Raw genomic sequence first — 20,435 nt, forward strand, 5'->3', positions numbered from 1 at the left:
CTGGACCCCCGCCCTTTGAGTTATTTCTCTGCCTATCTGCCTATAAATGTCATTTGAATGTCAAAGCCACAAAAAGGCAGTATACAAGTTTCCATTCTCCTTTTCTACTCTCAGACAGTTGAAGTCAAAATGGGTATGAAGAATAATGTTTTGCTATAGCACATTGGGAAATGTTTGAACTCCATAAATGTTTCTGATTGGTATGGTTATTCCGAAGTTTGGATTGCTCCATTGCAATCTTCAGCACAGTGAGGGGAAGGGAGACAGCCGTCCCTCACTGCACTGAGACTCTCCATTTTGAAATTTTTTCTTTAGCGGGAAGCCACACACCCCTTCTTCCCCAGAGCCAGCCTTGCTTCTCTTCAGCTTCCAGCGCTCAGCTCAAACCCTCAGCACAGTGAGGGTAAGGGAGGCCAGTCGTCCCCCCTTACTGTACTGAGACTTCATCTTTGCAATCTTTTGTGCGAGTAGCCCTTTCCCTGCCCTCCCCGGAACCAGCCTGCCTCTCTCCAGCCCTTAAAGGTCGATTGCCCTCTCACTGCACCGAGACTCTATCGACGTGCCTAATACGTGCCTTTGCAAAGTGATCGAGAAGCAATACAACTCACCCATACCAGTCTACTGGGCCTTACTCTTTGGCTACTCAACCAATACAATGCTTGCCTAACCCTATCTAAGAATACATGCCCAACTCCTTCCACTTTCATGTCCACAATCAGCTTGGTCCCTTTTTAAGAACACAGTCACTGAGGCGCAAAATCTATATATACCCCGTATCAACAAGGGATCCAAGAGGAAAAAGAACAAGGAACTGGTGTGGCTCACTGTAGAGGTGAAGGAAGCGATCAGAGACCAGAAAACTTCATTTAAGGAATGGAAAAGGTCAAGAATGGACAAAAACTGGAATAAGCACAAACAACATCAACGCAGGTGCCATAAGGCAGTAAAAGGGGCCAAAAGAGACTACGAGGAAAAAATAGCCAAGGAGGCGAAAAACTTCAAGCCGTTTTTTCGATATATTAAGGGGAAAAGACCCACGAAGGAAGTGGTGGAACTGTTGGATGACCATGGAATAAAGGGAGTACTAAAGGAGGACAAAGCAGCCACTGACAAACTGAACGCATTTTTTGCATCTGTATTTACCAAAGAGGATATACACAGCATACTGGAACCCATCAGACTATATGCTGGAAACGAAGATGGGAAACTGGCAGGGTTGATGGTCAGTCTAGAAGAGGTATGCAGGCAGATCGATAGGCTTAAGAGCGATAAATCCCCGGGACTGGATGGCATCCATCCGAGGGTCATCAAGGAACTGAAAGGGACTATAGTTGAACTGCTTCAACTAATAGCCAATCTGTCAATCAAATCGGGAAAGATTCTGGAAGACGAATGTGGCGAATGTTACGCGTATCTTCAAAAAAGGTTCAAGGGGAGATCCGAGAAACTACAGACCGGTGAGTCTGACCACCACTCCTACTACAGGCAAGTAAGATTTGACAACTTACCATCAGCCATATCTTCCCCGCAGCGATTGTTCAGACCCAGGACCCTTTCCAATCCAAGTAATACACACCACCCGCGACCCCTCCAAAACCAACTTCAAAAGACAACACCTGTAGAAAAATATTACTCTCACAGAACCCACCTTCACTGAACTCTACATACCAGACTCGCAAACAATCAGAAACAAAGCCCAATTAGTAAAAGAATGGCTAATGAAACTCAGAAAGACATACTATTCTTGACTGAAACCTGGCTTATATTAGACATCGACATAATTATCAATGATATCCTACCTAATGGCTACAAAATTATTCCTCTCTCCAGAAACTCTAGAAGAGGAGGTGGTATTGTCATTATCTTTAGAGATCACTTCAACTTCAAGATCACAGACTCCAAAACAACGGAACATTTAGAAATATTTTCCTGCGACCTCTCGAAGCCTGATCTTACAAACAACCTAATTACCACTCTATTTTACATCCTCTTCAAACAAATGGAATAAAGCCAGCGAGGACTTCTGTGAATTCCTCCTACTTAACTCATCCAAGGACAAATACAATCTGTTACTTGGTGACATCAACCTCCACCTAGAGCAACAAGACATCTCCACAGTAAAAGACTGGGGCTCATAATCGAAAGAGAAAAATGTCCAAAAACCGGCCTAAGTCGGCACTTGGACGAACATTTCTCAAAAATGTCCAAGCGCTGATAATAAAACCGGGTTTTGTACATATTTAAAAACGACCTTCATAGTGCCGCTCAACGTCCAAAGCTAAACAGGGCATTTTGGGAAGCGTGTTGAGGGCGGGAATTGGACGGGACGTGGGCCGGCTAGACTTAGTTGTACAGCATGTATAACCGAAAGTTTAACAACAGAGCCTAGACGGAACTTGGACGTTGTGACTTAGACCATGTAAAACATGGCCTAAGTCACAAAAACCCACGTAAACTCACCAGATAAGCACTGCAAACACATAGCACAGACCCCCACACACTACCCCAGTGATCACCAACCCCCCTCCCATAAAAATTTTATTCACAACTTTAAATTTCAGCCTCCAGACCATCATCACCTGGCTGCCTGGCATAGAAAAGCCTAGTCTTCCAGCCCAGAGGCTGCTTAAGTCATCTTGGGGGTGGGTTAGGGTCCCATAGAGAGGAGAACCCATGCCCATAAGCCCCTGTAATCACTGCATTGATACTTAAACATGTGCACTCCCCTATACACCCCAAAAACCCTTTTTGACTGGCATATAAGTGGCTCCTGCAGCCATAAGGGCTATTGGGGTGGTAGATAAGTGGGTCTAGGGGATTCTTGAGGTGGTTTGGGGGGCTCACCGTCACCTATAAGGGAGCTGTAGTGAGGAAAAGCCATGGCACCCTTTTTGTGAAGTTCACAGCAGTGCCCTGTAAGGTACCCCATTATTTAGGTGGCATGTCTGGGTGTGCAGTCCATCACTTTGCAGACTCCTCCCACGTCCAACAGGGCTTGTTCTAGGCGTTCTGGACTTTGACGGAAAGTTGGACGGAAATGTGGTATTAAGATGGACGATTTAGCGGCTTGGACGATCAGATCGGCAGGACGTATAATTAGACGTTTTTCGAAAGTAAAATAAGTTGGACATCTTTCAAAAATGTGTCTTAGGCTCTTTTTAACTTTGGATGACTTGCGATATGGACGTAAACAGACTTAGACGTCCCTTTTGATTATGCCCCTCTTATTCTCTTTCTTAACATCCCTAGGATTCTTTACCCCTACTCCGTCCACCACCCACCAGAAAGGTCACCATTTAGATTTAATCTCCTTCTCGTCCAAAGTCCCCTCCTCCTCCCACATCAACTTAACAAATGTAACCTGGACCGACACCATCTGGTCGGACCATCTGATGGCTAACTTTCAGATCCTCTGGAACAATACACACCCCAACTGAACAATAAAATACAGAAAGAACAATCCGATCACAAGCTTTAGACCTCCAAATCCTACAGAATTCTGGTCCCACTTTGACACACTATTCAATTTTAACACTGAAAAGAAGTTCAACTCTAATTGGGCCAACATTAGCAACCAAATTTTAGACAAAATTGTACCCCTAAAGAAAGGAAAAAAGAGACGCCACATAATAGATGGCTGGTACGACACGGAATTAACAATACTAAAACAAAAGGCACGACAACTAGGAAGAATATGGAACAAAACAAAGAACAAAAAGGATAAAGCAATAAGGAGATCTAAGATAAATGAGTACAAGAGAACCATCAAAGAAAAACGGCATACCTTCTCTAATAAAATAGGATCTTCCACAACTAATAGCAAAGAACTCTCGATTAATTAAAACCTTATTTGAGATAGACCATCTCAAAAGATCTTCCTCCACCCAGTATTACCATCTTCAGAGAACTTTGCCTTTTACTTCAAAACAAAAGTTCTCAAACTAAGAGCCTCCTTCTAAGACTCCCTTCTCAACTACCCCCCCTCCCCATTGACCCCACACACAGATACAAACCGAGAAGACAGGTACTAGAATCACTTTAAAAACCCTAACTGGTTCCAATTTCTCAAGATTTACAAAAAATATGCCAGTTCCTACTGCTACCTAGACAACTGCCCACCCATAATCATGAATTCAGTCCTCACATCCTTCAAGGCAATGCTTTTCGACTGGATCACTCTCCTACTGTCTAACGGTGAATTTCCAACTGACCTCGGCCACATCCTCATCACACCCATCGTGAAAAACCACAACGATCCCATATCAACAATCACCAACTACAGACCGTAGCCAAAACTGGCCTCTTCACCAAATTGATGGAAGGCCTGATCAACACTGATCTAACAAACTACCGGGAAAAATTCTCAATATTGCTCAAATATCAATCTGGATTCCGCACACACTACAGCACCGAAACATAGCCTCCATAGTCTCAACCTATTAAAATCGTATCTTCACTCAAATTACTTGGAGTCACTTTAGTAAATTTAATTATCATCTTCATATTAATACAGTGGTCCAACGTTGCTTTTATCGGCTAAGTATGATCAGGTCATTATCCAAACTATTAGATACTGCGTCTTTGAACATCTTCATTCATTCTCTCATTATTTCGTGCATTGACTATTGTAATGCCCTTTATAAAGGCATAACTAAAAAAGAAATAAGAAGACTCCAGATAATACAGAACACCGCTGTAAAGATTATATTCAATGCAATGAAATCCAACCATATTACCCCCCTCTTGCAAGAAACCCACTGGTTGCCAGTGGAACTCGGAATCACTTACAAAATTCTTCTGTTAACATTTAAGACCAGACAAAACAATCAACCCGAATTTATTAATAATCTTCTTACCCCTTATAATCCTTCTAAGACTCTAAGGTTGACAACCAATAACGTTTTTTCTATTCCGTCACTGAAGTATATAAATACAATGAGGTCTGCTATCTTCTCTGTTACCGCCCCTTCTCTCTGGAATAGTATCCCAAATTACTTACGTGAAGAATCAATTCTTCATAATTTTAAAATGAAGCTATAGACATTTCTCTCTCTTCATGCCTTTGAGACCTAACTGTCCTTTTAAGGGCAATTGAGTTCAACATTATTTATAGCAGCCCCTCCTATTGATTTTTCCCTAATTGTTCTCTTTTACTTTGACTATTGTAGTTCTTGCCTTTTTACCTTTTGTTCCTGTTTATCTTTGTTTTTAAAAGTCTTCGCAAGTTATTGTTACTGTTTGGTGATGCTTTGTCAGCTTAAATTTGTATTTTAGCTAAAGTATGTTTTTATATTTTTATGATTTTGTACACCGCCTAGAAGGTTGATTGGGCGGTATAAGAAATTTTAAATAAACTTGAAACTTACATCACCCACGTACTCAGTTTGGGGAATCATGCACTAGATCTCCAATTCGACCTTAGCAGTGTGTTTGACCACGACATACTACTAAGCTGTCTAGATGCCATAGGCATCTCCAGCCACGTGTTAAATTGGTTCAAAGGCTTCCTAAAAAATCATTCCTACCAGGTCATCGATGAACAAGTCTATTCCCAATCATGGACCAACTCCTGTGGTGTCTTGCAAGGCTCCTCACTATCACCTACCCTGTTCAACCTATATATGTTTTCAGTACGCCATGAACTATCCAGACTAAATCTCCAAACGTACATATACGCTGATGACATCACAATCATTCCCTTCTCTACACTATCAACCAAAACCAGACACCATTTCATCCATCATCAATCAGGTAGAACAATGGACAAAAAACTTCAAACTAAAACTAAACCCTGAAAAAACTAAAATATTTATGGCCACCCCAATGAACAAATACAAAGAACCATCAATCAGCTTACAAGGGAGAAACTTTCCTATTAACCCCAGTATAAAAATCCTTGGAGTGACCTTAGATCAGCAACTGACATTTGATGCCCACACTGACATCTTAGTAAAAAAAATGCTTCTACCTGCTATGGAAACTACGTATGATAAAATCATACTTTGTCTTCGCATCATTTACACTATTAGTACAATCACTGATCCTAAGCTCGCTGGACCATTGCAACATCATCTACCTAGGTTCCTACAAAAAATACTACCAAAAGATTAAGAACAAAACAAAAACAAGCCATACGACTGATTTTTGGCTTGAAAAAAATCAGACCACATCACCCCATATTTCATAAAAACTGCACTGGCTACTAGTCAAGGCCAAAATAATTTTCAAAATCGGTTGCCTATGCTTCAAAACACTATTTGGGATGGCACCCACCTACCTTCTGAATCACTTTGTTCTCCAAGACAAACGCCGCTTCTCACGCAGAGCATTACTATTCGCCTTTCCGACTCCCAAAGGATGCAAATTCAAAAGATTCCTCGACAAGACACTTTTCTTCCAAGCAGGATTCTGGAACAGTACTCTAAGTTACTTATTCGTTAACCATTTGTCATACCAATAATTCAGAAGATCACTGAAAACCCATTTGACAAATTTTTTTTAACTTCCTTAATCATTTTTCCTCTACATCTTCCGGCATGTTCCTGTTGTATATAACTATGTTGCACGCCTCTCTGTTTCCTCCTATTTCATACTCATGATGTAACTTAGCTGCATTCTTGCAGCTCTTTGTTGTTGTAAACCGTCTTGAACTGAAAGGTATGACTGGATATAAATAAAGCTATTATTATTATGTTTGTTATACTTTCAGTGCAGAACAGCACTGTATTTGAGGGCATTTCCCTGTACCCCTTCTTCTTATGTGTTTCTATATAGCACTGTTACCTATTTTGGTACAAAAACTGAAGGCAGCAGAGCCCTTGGTAGAAGGAGTTGAAAACATGGAGTGTATTCCTTCATAGCTCGTGAGCATGGGGAGAATAACCTACTTTCCAAAATGACACCTGTCTACTAGAAAAGATATTGGCAAGGTAAAAACCTACTCTCTTTTTTTGAGAGATAAGCATAGGAGGAGAAACTTCTTAAGATGTTAGCATTTAGGATGGAGTAGCCTGTTAGTCCGTAGGGTTTTTATATGCCACTGTTTGGCACACCTGTTGCCAATTCTTGATTTATCAGTTGGACTACTATATATGATCTGGTGAAAGTGGGTAAGAAATAATAAATAGTCTGTATAGGTACTCCGCTATCTGAACTGAGAGCACTATCTCAATGGAAGAAAAGCCTCAGGTTATATCGGTTCAGATAGTGGAGTATCTATACAGATTATTTATGATTTATCAGTTGTGCATAAACCTTGAATTTGTAAGATTTTAAACTTTATTGCACCCTCCCTTATAAATCAATCAAACATATTTATTAGATTATATACTGTATACTTTGCAGGTTAAATTCGTTTTTTGCATCATTTAGTTTTTATGTATGTTTATGTTTTAGGATCATGTTGCCTGTCATTGTTAAACTTGTCAGTAGACTATTTTAAGAACATTTAGCCGGTGATTCTTTAACTCTCATGCAGTAAGGTTGTGATATCACAGGAGCTAGGAATAAATGAAAATGGTCTAAATCTTACATTATTTTTCCTAGTAGTTAGTGCTTGATTTTTTATTTCAGTGCTCAGCTTGCTGGACTTCTTTGTGAAGAAGAAGGTAATGGTGCGGATAACGTCCAGTACTGTGGCTATTGTAAATATCATTTTAGCAAATTGGTAAGAATTTATGTGCAATTTAACATATTTAAGATCAAATGTGCTAGTTATGAGTGACTAGAAATCTTTGTTATGCTAGATAATTCTGTCTGCTGTAACAATAAATTCTAACTTTATCCATATATGTTTTATCCCAGGACAAGCAGGCAGCCTATTCTCACATGTGGGTGACGTCATCCACGGAGCCCGGATGCAGACAGCCTTGCAAGCAAACTTGCTTGTAGAAAACTCAGAAGTTTTGAGTCTGTCGCATCGTGCATGCGCGTGTGCCTTCCCGCCCAGCACAGGGCGCATCTCCTTAGTTTTCAGTTTTCCGCAGAGCCAAGGAGTCCGTCTTTGATGCTCTGTGCTGAATTTAGTTCACATCGTGCCTTCTCTCACTGCGGCTTACCGTGTCACTGTGCTTTTATTTTAGTCTTTGTTTTAAAAAAAAAAAAAAAGTTAATTTTTTTCGCCAAGTGACTGGCGGGGCATGTCACACGTCCTCAGCCTGCGGGCTTTGACTTGGCAGTGGCTATCTTTCTATGATCTGGCTGGTCACGAGCTTCAAGAAGTGTAGCCAGTGCCAGTGTGCGATCTCCCTCACTAACCCACACCGCTGGTGTTTTCAGTGTCTGGGGCTTGAAACCCAAACATCATTCTTCCAAGTCAAAGCATACTTCCTCTTTGACCTCGGAGCCTTTAGCCTCAGCAAGTGGTCCAGTTTCAGATTCGGATCCACAATTGCAGGCTACTATCCAGACCATTTTAGAGCAGGAATTTGTTCAGTTACTGACTAAATATACTCCTGCCTTGACTCTGCTTCCTGCAGTCCAGCCTAGGCACTCAGCAGGCTCTCAAGAGGTCGAGTCCTTTCCTGTGCCTCGAGCTGAATCTACATACTCTATGCAAGGAGTCAAGTCTTTGTGAGTGTCTCATCTGGAATCCTTACACTCCATTCAAGGAGCCGAGTCTTGGGAAGTGCTTCGAAATTCCTCGATTCAAACTACAGAGTCTGTGGGACTTCGATCTACAGCTTCTAGCCTTATATCCTCATTTAAGGCATTGCCGGTTTCGAAGCATAGGGCGAAGCCTACTCGACCTCATACGAGACCTGCTTACAGGCAGCACTCTCACCGCCGGTCGTGACCCTCATCGAGGCATTCATCGAGGCACAGGTCCTCCTCCAAAGAGAAGCCTTCCTCGTCCAGGCCTTCCAGTTCTTTGAGGCCTCCTACTCCTCGAGACAGGATACCAGTAGCAGAACCTGAGGGCTGAGCTGATTCCAGTGCCTCGCCCCAGTCTGTTTATTCACTGGGATATCAGTACTCTAGAGAGGCCTCACCTTTGTTTTCCACTCGAGGCGCCTCGAATTCGAGTCCCTCCTGAGGCCATGCTCTCGCGGATCAATTGTCCTTTTCATCCTTCCTCTGTCAAATGGCTGAGGACCTGAATCTTAAATTGCACGCTGGTTCTAAGTACTCTAAGGAGTATTTAGAGGAAATGAGTATGCCTTGGCCTCCTGCGGAGTCTCTCAAACTTCCTTTGAATAGACTTCTTTCTCAGACTTTCAAATGAAACCTGGATACTCCTTATGCAATTCCTGCTGTTCCAGGCAAGCTGGAATCGAGGTATAGAACTGTACATTGCAAGGGCTTTGAGAACTCCTAACTATCTCATCAGTCCTTTCTTGTGGAATCTTCCTTAAAGTGGAGTCATACTTCTAGGGTCTATGCCAGGGGTCTGCAACCTTTAAGACATAAAGAGCCACTTGGACCCGTTTTCGAAAAGAAAAAAAAACTTGGAGCCGCAAAACCATTATAAAACAAATCTAACACTGCATATATTGTTTCTTATCTTAATGCTATATACAGGATCACTAAATTGAAAATAAAATCATTTTTCCTACCTTTGCTATTTGGTGATTTCATGAGTCTCTGGTTGCACTTTCTTCTTCTGACTGTGCATCCAATCTTTCTTCCTTTCTTTCAGCCTCCTGTATGTTTCCTCTCCTCCAGACCTCATTCTCTCCCCCAACTTTTTCTTTCTGTCTCCCTGTTCCCCCTTCTTTCTGTCTCCGTGCCCTCCCCCAAGCCACTCGGTTTGCTGCCACCGCAATCGGGGAACAGCCCCCAAGCCACCGCCGTCCCAAGCTTTCCCTGCAGAAGTGTTGCGCTGACCAGCATTCCGCTCCCTGACGTCAATTCTGACGTAGGAGAGGAAGTTCCGGGCCAACAAGGCATTTCTCCTCATTCCATCCAGCCTGAGCCCCATCTCTCCTTGATCCAGCATTTCCCTTCTGTGTCTGTCAGAATTACCATTCCACCTATTTTCCAGCATCACCCTTCTTTGTGTCCATCTCACCTATATCCCTATCTCACCACTTTTTCAGAATCTTCATTTGTCTCTGTCCTTATCTTTACGCCATGTTCACCATTTGCCCTTTCAATGTCTTTATCTCCCCCCCCACACACTTTTTCAGCATTACTTCTATGTCTCTATTTCACCTCCTCTTCATGTCCCCTCTGTATCTCTATCCTTATTCAGTAGGTCCTGCTTACCCTTTCTCTTCTTTGTGTCACTATCTCCATTTTCAGCTTTCCCCCCCTTTTCCTTTGTTACTGCACCCTGTAGCTAGAATCTTTCCACCCTCCCTCCACTCTGGCCCAGCCCAGTATGAAAGATTTCCTTTTGTTTCCCTCCCCTCTCTCTTTCTCTCTCTCTTCTCCTCCCTCACCCACGAGTCCTGCACCTGGCCCTCTCCCTTCTACCTGCACCTGGCAACACCCCCCTGCTCCGCGGCTCTCTTCAGCAACTCGTCAGCAGCAGTGATCAAGACAAGCTGCCGACATCGAGGCCTTCCCTCTACGAGTCCCGCCTTTGTGGAAAAAGGAAGTTGAAACAAGCGGGACTCGCAGAGGGTAGGCCCCGACGTCAGAAGCTTGTGTCGATCGCTGCTGCTGAGTTGCCGAAGAGAGCCGCGGAGCAGGGGATGTGGCCGGAAGCAGGTAGAAGGGAGATAGGAAGGCTGTAGATCTCCGGAGCATGACACCGACCCCGGCCAGGATGATTTCTTTTTCAGGCACCTTACAAGTCCAGCGTCGCGGCGGGAAATAGCCATGCTGAGCAGTGAGCTCAGCACTACACAGATGAAAGCCTTGCTTGCTGATTGGTCCAGCGGCACGGCGGGGCGGGGCCGCCGGACCAATCAGCAAGCAAGGCTTTCATCTGTGTATGTGCTGAGCTCACTGCTCAGCATGGCTATTTCCCGCTGCGACGCTGGACTTGTAAGGTGCATGCCTGCGTGACACACTACCGGAGCCGCAGCAAAGGTGGAAAAGAGCCGCATGCGGCTCTGGAGCCGCAGGTTGCCGACCCCCGGTCTATGCTATCGTACCTCCTGGCAGCGAGGCCAGGACTATGGACATAGAAACATAGAAATAGACGGCAGATAAGGGCCACGGCCCATCAAGTCTGCCCACTCCAGTGACCCTCCCTATCTATCTTTGCGGATAGATCCCACATGTCTATCCCATCTGGCTTTAAAATCTGGCACACTGCTGACTTCAATAACCTGAAGTGGAAGACTATTCCAGCGATCAACCACCCTTTCAGTGAAGAAGAACTTCCTAGTGTCACTGTGCAGTTTCCCACCCCTGATTTTCCACGAATGCCCCCTTGTTGCTGCGGGACCCTTGAAGAAGAAGATGTCTTCTTCCACCTCGATGCGGCCCGTGAGATACTTGAATGTCTCGATCATGTCTCCCCTCTCTCGACGTTCCTCGAGTGAGTAGAGCTGCAATTTCCCTAACCGCTCCTTGTACGGGAGCTCCTTGAGTCCCAAGACCATCCTCTGGACTGATTCCAGTCTCAGCACATCCTTGCGGTAATGCGGCCTCCAGAATTGCACACAGTACTCCAGGTGCGGTCTCACCATGGATCTATACAGTGGCATAATGACTTCAGGTTTACGGCTGACGAAACTCCTGCGTATGCAACCTATGATTTGCCTTGCTTTGGATGAAGCTTGCTCCACTTGGTTTGCAGACTTCATGTCTTCCCTGACAATCACCCCTGACAAGTTTGGCCATTGTTTTTATCAAAATTCAATGATGGCCTCCAGGGTTTTAAATTATAATTTTATCTTTACTACTTATTTCAAGTATTTTATTGATATATTCCCTGGTTTTACTAAAGACCTTGGTCAACACAGGCTTTTAGAGTTCCAACAAGTCATTGCTACCTTGGCACAACTCAGGTTGCACCTTCTTCAATCCTCTTATGAGGCCTTTGAATTATCCTCGAGGGTCACTACTTTCTTGGTAGCGATGCGCCGCTATGCCTGGCCTTCGCACCATTGATATGGATCCCAACATTCAGGATCGTCTGGCCAATATTCCTTGTGAAGGCAATGACCTCTTTGATGAATCCATAGAGGCCACCACCAAGAAGTTGTCTGAGCATGAGAAATCTTTTGCTTCCATCGTCAGACCAAAACCTAAGCCAGCTCCTCCTAAACCTTTTCTGCCTCTTCCATCCTCTCAGATGCGTTATCCTACGAGGGCAGCTCCTTACATTTGAGCACCCCCTAAGAAACAACAACAGTAAAAGTAACAGAAATCTCAGCCTTCTGCTACACGAAAGGTTTTCAGCCTTTTTGACTGTCTCAAACAGAGCATAACCTCCATTGTTCTGCCTCTGTCCTCCCCTCTTCCCATAGGAGGTCATCTCCATCATTTTTGCCATCGATGGGAGACCATTATATCCGACCTCTGGGTTCTGTCAATAGTCAGAGAAGGATACTCTCTTCATTTTGTTCAGATTCCAACAGAGCATCGTCCAAGAGAGTATCCTTCCAATCCATCCCAAACCGCTCTTCTTCTTCAGGAAGCTCAAGCTCTGCTTCATCTCCGTGCCATCGAGGAAGTTATCTTGGAACAGCAGAGCAGGGTTTTTTACTCCCATTACTTCCTAGTTCCGAAGAAGATGGGCGATCTACAGCCTATATTGGATCTCAGGGCCCTCAACAAATTTTTGATCAAAGAAAGGTTTCGCATGTTGTCCCTGGCATCCTTATATCCCGTTTTAGATCAGAACAATTGGTTATGTTCTCTAGATCTCAAGGAGGTTTACACTCACATTCCCATTCATCTAGCCTCCCGCCAGTACCTTAGATTTCAGGTGGGGAATCTGAATTTTCAGTACAGAGTGCTACCTTTCATCCTGACAACATCTCCAAGAGTGTTCGCCAAGTGCTTAGTGGTGGTTGCAGAAGCTCTGCGGAACCATGGTCTTCAGGTGTTACTGTACCTGGACAACTGGCTCATTAAAGGTTTAATATCTCAGTGGGTTATTGTAGTGACCCAACGGACTACGTGGTTCCTACAAAGCTTGGGATTCGAAATCAACTTTCCCAAATCCCACCTTCAACCTTCTCAGAATCTGCAGTTCATTGGAGCTGTTCTGTACACTATCCAACTCAGAGCATTCCTTCCTTAGAAACGTCTGGATGCTCTTCTTTAGCTTTGCCACAAAGTGTCTTCCCTTTCTTCACTGTTAGCGAGACACATGATGGTATTACTCGGTCACATTGCCTCAACCATTCACGTGATTCCTTTTGTCAGACTTCACCTAAGAATTCCTCAGTGGACCCTCACATCTCAGTGGGCGCAGGCTTGCGACCCACTCTCTGAACACATTACAGTCACTCCTTCCTTGAGACAGTCTCTCCACTGGTTGATGCTCTCTTCCAATCTCTCCAGAGGTTTACTGTTTCAGACATCTCCTCATCAGAAGGTCCTCACGAAAGAATCCTCGACCTACGCTGGGGGAGCTCATCTCGACCGTCTCTGTACTCAAGGCCACTGGCCCTGCACGGATCGTCAGTGTCATATCGATCTATTGGAACTCAGAGCGATCTTCAGTGCACTCAAAGCTTTTCAGCATCTTCTTCACGACCAGGCAGTTCTTATTCAGTCAAACAATCAGGTTACATGTGCTAAGTCAACAAGCAGGGAGGAACAGGATCTTTCCCTCTGTGTCAAGAAGCTCAAAAGGTGTGGGACTGGACGATCCATGACAACACCTTCTTGAAAGCAGTCTACGTCAAGTAGAGAAAAAGTGTCTGGCGGAAAAAATTGAGTCGTCTTCTGCAATCTCACAAATGGACACTCAATTCCTTGCCTCTTCATCAGATTTTTTCTCAGTGGGAAGCTCCTCAAATAGATCTCTTTGCGTCTCCCCACAACCACAAACCGCCTCAGTTCTGCTCCAGGATATACTCTCCTCATCGCCTCGAGGCAGATGCTTTCCTTCTGGAATGGACGAACCTCTTCCTGTATGCGTTCCCTCCATTCCCTCTCATTCTCAAGACTCTTATCAAGCTCAAGAACGATCATGCTACCATGATTCTAATAGCTCCTCAGTGGCCCAGGCAATCCTGGTTCTCCCTTCTACTTCAGCTCAACAACAGGGAGCCATACCTTCTACCAGTTTTTCCATCTCTGCTTACACAGAGTCAAGGATCTCTTCTTCATCCCAACCTGCAATCTCTACACCTGACAGCTTGGTACCTCTCAACATAACTCCTCTTCAGTTTTCTCAACCTGTTTGGGACGTTTTAGAGGCTTTCAGAAAGTCTGCCACTAGACAATGCTACTACCAAAAGAGGACTAGATTTTCTACATGGTGCACCTCTCATGACAAGGAGCCTCGTGATACCTCCTCGTCTTCCGTGTTGGATTATCTTCTGCACTTATCTACCTCTGGCCCCAAGTCTACATCTATTCAAGTTCATCTTAGTGCAATTGCTGCATTCCATCAGCCTATCGAAGGGAAACCCCTTTCTGCTCATCCCGTGGTTTTCAGATTCATGAAAGGACTTTTCAGTGTCAAACCTCTCAAACTGCCTCCAGTGGTTTGGGATCTCAATGTTGTTCTTGCTCACTTGATAAAGCCTCCTTTTGAACCAATGGCATACGGCTCATCTGAAATATCTCACTTGGAAAGTGGTGTTTCTCATTGCTCTCACATCTGCTCAAAGAGTCAGTGAACTGCAAGCTTTAGTTGCTGATCCACCTTTCACAGTTTTCCATCATGACAAGGTGGTCCTCTGTACTTATCCTAAATTCTTACCTAAAGTGGTTTCAGAATTTCATCTCAATCAATCCATTGTACTTCCAGTGTTTTTTTCCAAGACCTCATTCTCATCCTGGAGAATCAGCTCTTCATACCCTGGATTGTAAGCGTGCTTTGGCCTTCTACTTGGAACGCACCAAATCGCACAGATCTGCTCCTCAACTTTTTGTCTAATTCGATCCAAACAAATTGGGACTGTAGGAGAGTCACGAGTGGTGTTCCACAGGGGTCTGTACTCGGACCGCTGTTGTTCAATGTATTTATTAATGACCTAGAAACAGGGACAAAGTATGAAGTTATAAAATTTGCGGGTGACACTAAACTCTGTAGCAGGGTTAGGATGGCAGAGGAGTGTGAAGACCTACAAAGGGACCTGAACAAACTGGAGGAGTAGGCAAATAAATGGCAGATGAACTTCAATATAGAGAAATGCAAGGTCATGCATATAGGGAAAAAGAACCCGATGATCAGCTACAAAATGGGGGGATTAGTACTAGGGGAAAGTAACCTTGAAAAAGACTTGGGTGTGCTGGTGGATATAACAGTGAAGTCAACAGCACAATGCGCAGCAGCCTCAAAGAAAGCAAACAGAATGTTGGGCATTATTAAGAAGGGTATTACAACCAGAACAAAGGAAGTCATCATGCCGCTGTATCGTATGATGGTGCGCCCGCATCTGGAGTACTGTGCCCAATATCGGTCACCATACCTTAAGAAGGACATGGCGATACTTGAGATGGTTCAGAGAAGAGCGACGAAAATGATAAAAAGTATGGAAAACCTTTCATATGCAGACAGTTTAGAAAGGCTGGGGCTCTTCTCCCTGGAAAAGCGGAGACTCAGAGGAGACATGATAGAGACTTACAAGATCATAAAGGGCATATAGAAAGTGGAGAGGGGGAGATTCTTCAACCTATCGGGAACCACAAGAACAAGGGGGCACTCGGAGAAATTGAAAGGGGACAAGTTTAGAACCAATGCTAGGGAATTCTTTTTCACTCAAAGAGTGGTGGGCACCTGGAATGTGCTTCCGGAGGCTGTGATAGGACAGAGTATATTATGGGGTTTCAAAGAAGGATTGGATAAATTCCTGATGGATGCGGGGATTGAGGGATACAGATAGAGGTATAGATAGGATTATGTAAGGGTATAGACAGGGATAAAGGGGATTGAAGGGTTTTAGGCAAAGGATCACCTTACAGGTCATGGACCTGATGGGCCGCTGCGGGAGCGGACTGCTGGGCACGATGGACCTATGGTCTGACCCAGCAGAGGCAACTTCTTATGTTCTTAAATGAACCATCTCAAACTGGATTGCTGCTTGTATCTCTTTCTGTTCTGCTCAGGCTGGACTGCATCTACAGAATCAAGTGACAGCCCACAAAGTCAGAGCCATGGTGGCTTCAGTAGCTTTCCTCAGATCCACTCCTATAGAGGAAATTTGTAAAGCTGCCACCTAGTCCTCAGTTCATACTTTCACTCTCATTATTGTCTGGATGTTTTCTCTAGACGGGATGGCCATTTTGGCCAGAGAGTATTACAAAATGTATTCTCCTAAGTTGTCAACACTCCCACCATCCCATCCTGGTTAGCTTGGAGGTCACCCACATGTGAGAATAGGCTGCCTTCTTGTCCTGGGATAAAGCACAGTTACTTACTGTAACAGGTGTTATCCAGGGACAGCAGGCAACTATTCTCACAACCCACTCACTTCCCCTGATTGGCTTCTCTGCTAGCTATCTGAACTTAGGAGACACGCCCTGTGCTGGTAGGGAAGGCATGCGCGGTGCGGCAGACTCAAAACTTCTGAGTTTTCTACAGGCAAGTCTGCTTGCGAGGCTGTCTGCATCCGGGCTCCGTGGATGACGTCACCCACATGTGAGAATAGCTGTCTGCTGTCCCTGGATAACACCTGTTACGGTACATAACTGTGCTATATTTTCCCATGATAATGTAATGTGTGTGAAGCTCTTAAAAATCCCATTTTGTAGTAATAGTATATTTATTTATTTCTTGGGATTTATTACAACCTTTATGAAGAGATTTACCCAAGACAGTGATTGTCTCACTATTTTACTAATCAAATGTATATACAGTAGTCTCTGTTAACTGGGTCTCAGTTAACCGGGACTCTCACAACTGGCAAAAAAATCACCGGTGGAAAAAATAAATGTCCCCCAAAGCAGCAATGTCCTGAGCTGCAATTCTTCCCTTCCTCCCTTAAGCCCCCAAGCCCTGATCAGCTATGAACCCCTTCTCCCTCCCGCTCCGAAGCGACAGCGGTCCTGAGCCGCAAAGCCCTCCTCCTTCCCTTGTTCAAGCCCCAAAGTGGCAGAAGTAGGCGGCAGTCCTCAGCCATAAACTCCCTCGCTTGCTCGCTCCCTCTCTCCTTCCTTACCCGATCGCAGCTGGTCAGCAGGAGGCAACCTCAAAACAGGCTGCTCACAGTCAGCCCTGGCTGGGCCTTTCCTCTGATGCGTTGGAATTGACACGTCAGTTGAAAGGCCCTGCCAGGGCTGGCTGTGATCAGCCTATTTTGAGGCTGCCTCCTGCTAACTGGCTGCGCTCAGGTTAGGAAGGCAGAGAAGGAGGGAGTGAGGGAGCTCACGGCTCAGGACCACCGCCTGCTTCTGCCACTTTAGGGCTTGAGGGAGGAGGACTATGCAGCTCAGGACTGCTGCTGTACCTCTGCTGTAGTGCCGGATAACTGAGATTCTATTGTAACTAATGATCAGCAATGGGGAAGAGGGAACAATGGTTTTAGTCTGGCAGAAATGCTAGACTAAAAATATGTATATATTTTTACTCTAGTATTGAAGAAGCAGAATTTAAAATGTAAAATATTATAGATTAAACTGCAATATATATCCTTTGCATAGTGGTAATAAAGGGCCTTTATTCAAGTAATGAGTTGAGCTTTGTTAGAAGAAAAAAAATCAGATTTAATTGGTGGATGTTCAGCTATTGTCTTGAAACAAAATTAATTATTTTCTTGGCATCATTTAGCTTTTTTAAAAAGCATAAATATCTTTATTCGTATTTCTGCCATCCTATGTAGGTGCTCTTTCTATCCTCTATTAATATTGAACTGCAGTGGTAGTGGTTTAGTATTCTTCTCCTTTCCTATTATGGCTGCCTGATAGCTGTCACCATAGCACTCTAGCTTCAATTGAGGTGTATTGACTGAAATCCTCTGAGGCAGAAACACGTATGGCTATATGGAAATTACTTAGGAAAGATTCCTAAAAGAACTGGGCAGCTGGTTAACGTGTTCTTTCTTTTTCCCCTATAAACCTTGCATGATCAACCGATATGTAACATGTTGGTGGTCATCATGGATAGGTTAGATAAGTTTTTTAGGTCTTTCCCCACTCCATTGAAGATAATGATGGTATTGGAAGATTAAAGTTTCATGAATAGGGAAAATCTTCAGAGCTATGCTATTTGAAGAATAGGCTAGCCAGTTATGAATGCAGTTTGCTTTAGGGTACAAGCATTTTTACCAGAGAGCATCACGTTTTTTTTGTTTGTTTGTTTTTTTTAAAGCAGTATCATAACTGGTTTTGTCAGTAATTTATGTAAGGTTTTATATGAGCTTAAAAGTGATATATTATTGTTTTAATTTTGGTTTATTGAAATAAAACTGAAATAGATGACTTCAGTAAAAACGTTAGAGCTTCAGGTCTATAGAAAATTACAGGATTAAACTTATATCTCTTATTTTGCACATTAACTGATAGAGTGCAGACCGCTTTGAAAAACTTCTGATAGAACACTAAGAAGCAATATTACTGTGCTCTAAAATTGGCCCTGAAGCAGCGGACAAACCAGCGGTCCGTGAAATGCCGGCCGCATCGGCTCTGGCTCTAGTCCCGAGAGCGTTAAAAGCTCCTGTTCTGGTCCCGAGTACGAAATAGCACAGAATTGAAGAAGCTCAGAAATGGAAACAGAATAATGAAAACACTAAAGATAAGTAATTTTCTGTGAGGTTTTTCAAATTCTGAAGCGGTCTGCACTCAATCAGTTAATGTGCAAAATAAGAGATATAAGTTATAACAAAAAAGTTTTAAAAATAGTTTTAAAAAATAGCTTAAATTTGCAGAAACATAATATGGATAATGAAATAAAAGAACAGGTTTTTGACCAGTGATTGCAATATGGAGTACATGTTTGGAATACACCTACACTGGTAATGATTACCACTGAAATTATAAGCATAGTACTCCTTATTTCTGAGGCCTTTTCCTGAACGAATATCAAGCTCCAAGTATAGATAAACTATAAAAGTGGAGTGCAAGTGTTTGAGTATAAACTTCTTCATAGGAGTGGAGTTTTGACTTTTGTGATACATTAAATATTTATACCACTCAGTTAGGATTGTTTATAGTGTGAGACAATTTAGCCAGGAGGGGGAGTGCTGGGTTTTCCTGAGGTTTATTTTGAGTCTGAGCAGCAGTGTCAAGCAGGGAAAGTGGCAGGGGATCATACACTCTGTCACATACCCTCCCCTTCAGCTCAGCCATGTCTGAGGGGTTGTGCAGTGAGCAGATAGGCAGGCAGGGAGGTTTCTCCGGGAACGGCTGCAGCAGGGCAGGGTAGGCAGGGATCTCTTGCGGCACCTACAGCTTCTGTGGATGGGTCGGTTTTGGGTGAGAGGAGGGGGCAGTGCAGGCAGAGATCCCTGGTGGCGCCTTAGGCTTCTCAGTGTTCTCCCTAGCGTGTTTTAGCCGGTCGCTCCGCCCGGCTAATTTAGGTGAGCGCCCGGCTGTCATCTTGCATCCGCACCACCCGCATCAAAGCCGCTCTCCAATCCTCTTCCCTGTCCCTACTCCAGGGGTGTCTAATCCGCGGCCCAACAAGGAGTTTTGTGCGGCCCAGCTTCTCCCTCCCTCCGGCAGGTAGTTTTCTGGCCGGATCCCTTCTGAAGTCAGCTGCGGGTGGCGTCAGCTCCTCGCGCGCGATCTGTGGCTGTGTCAGAAGCGTTCCCTCTGATGTCACGACGTCAGAGAGAAGGCTTCCGAATCAGCCATGAATCACGCATGCAAGGCGCCGACACCACCCGCAGCCGACTACAGAAGGGAGCCTGCCAGAAAACTACCGCTGGAGGGAGAGAGAAGCTGGGCCACAAATAATTTATTTCTGCCGATCCATAGGTGTCAAAAGTTGAGGAACACTGCTCTAGAGATCCAGATCAATTGTAGATACATTTGATAACTCTTCAAAAGCATTCTAGAAATGGTCTAGTTCATCTTACCTGCATAATCCTGATACCCTGCACAGAATTTATAGCATTGGTGTGGAGGAAGAGGGAAAAAGATATTTGAAGAGAGAACTGTTGGGAAGAGAAAGGAAGAAATGGTGGACCTGGGGAAGGGAGGCAGGCAGGCAGGGGAAGAGATGGGATGTGGTCAGTTGGGAAGAGAAAGGGAGAGAAGTTGGATCTTGGGATGGGAAGGAGGGAGAAATGTTAGGTCTGTGGATGGAAGGCAGAGATGCAGCATCTTTCTTTTTTCCCCTCCATTTCATTGTTCAGCATCCAGTGTTCTCCCCAGAAATTTTTTCCAGCTGGATGGCATGAAAAAGTAGATGGGTGGGGCGGGATGGGGAAATTTGGTGGTGGGGAAAATTAACCCCCCTCTTTTACTAAGGTGTG

At 44.2% G+C, this 20,435-nt stretch overlaps 1 protein-coding gene across 3 annotated transcripts in view; it reads left to right on the plus strand.

Annotated features, from left to right (window-relative positions):
- The window catches only part of MLLT10 (MLLT10 histone lysine methyltransferase DOT1L cofactor), a 692,838-nt gene that overhangs the window by 353,509 nt on the left and 318,894 nt on the right, over positions 1 to 20,435 (plus strand). For 2 of the 3 annotated variants that reach the window (XR_004538143.1, XM_033931325.1), the window contains exon 7: positions 7,573 to 7,666. The exons of the other annotated variant lie outside the window; for it this stretch is intronic. Coding sequence is in view for 1 of the 2 variants with exons in the window: in XM_033931325.1 (XP_033787216.1) it covers positions 7,573 to 7,666 (94 nt within the window). In the remaining variant the exon portion in view is untranslated. The remainder of the gene's footprint in view (positions 1 to 7,572; positions 7,667 to 20,435) is intronic. 3 annotated transcript variants of the gene reach the window in all.

The sequence above is a fragment of the Geotrypetes seraphini genome, chromosome 2, assembly GCF_902459505.1.
Source record: "Geotrypetes seraphini chromosome 2, aGeoSer1.1, whole genome shotgun sequence".
In the NCBI taxonomy this organism is placed as follows: Eukaryota; Metazoa; Chordata; class Amphibia; order Gymnophiona; family Dermophiidae; genus Geotrypetes; species Geotrypetes seraphini.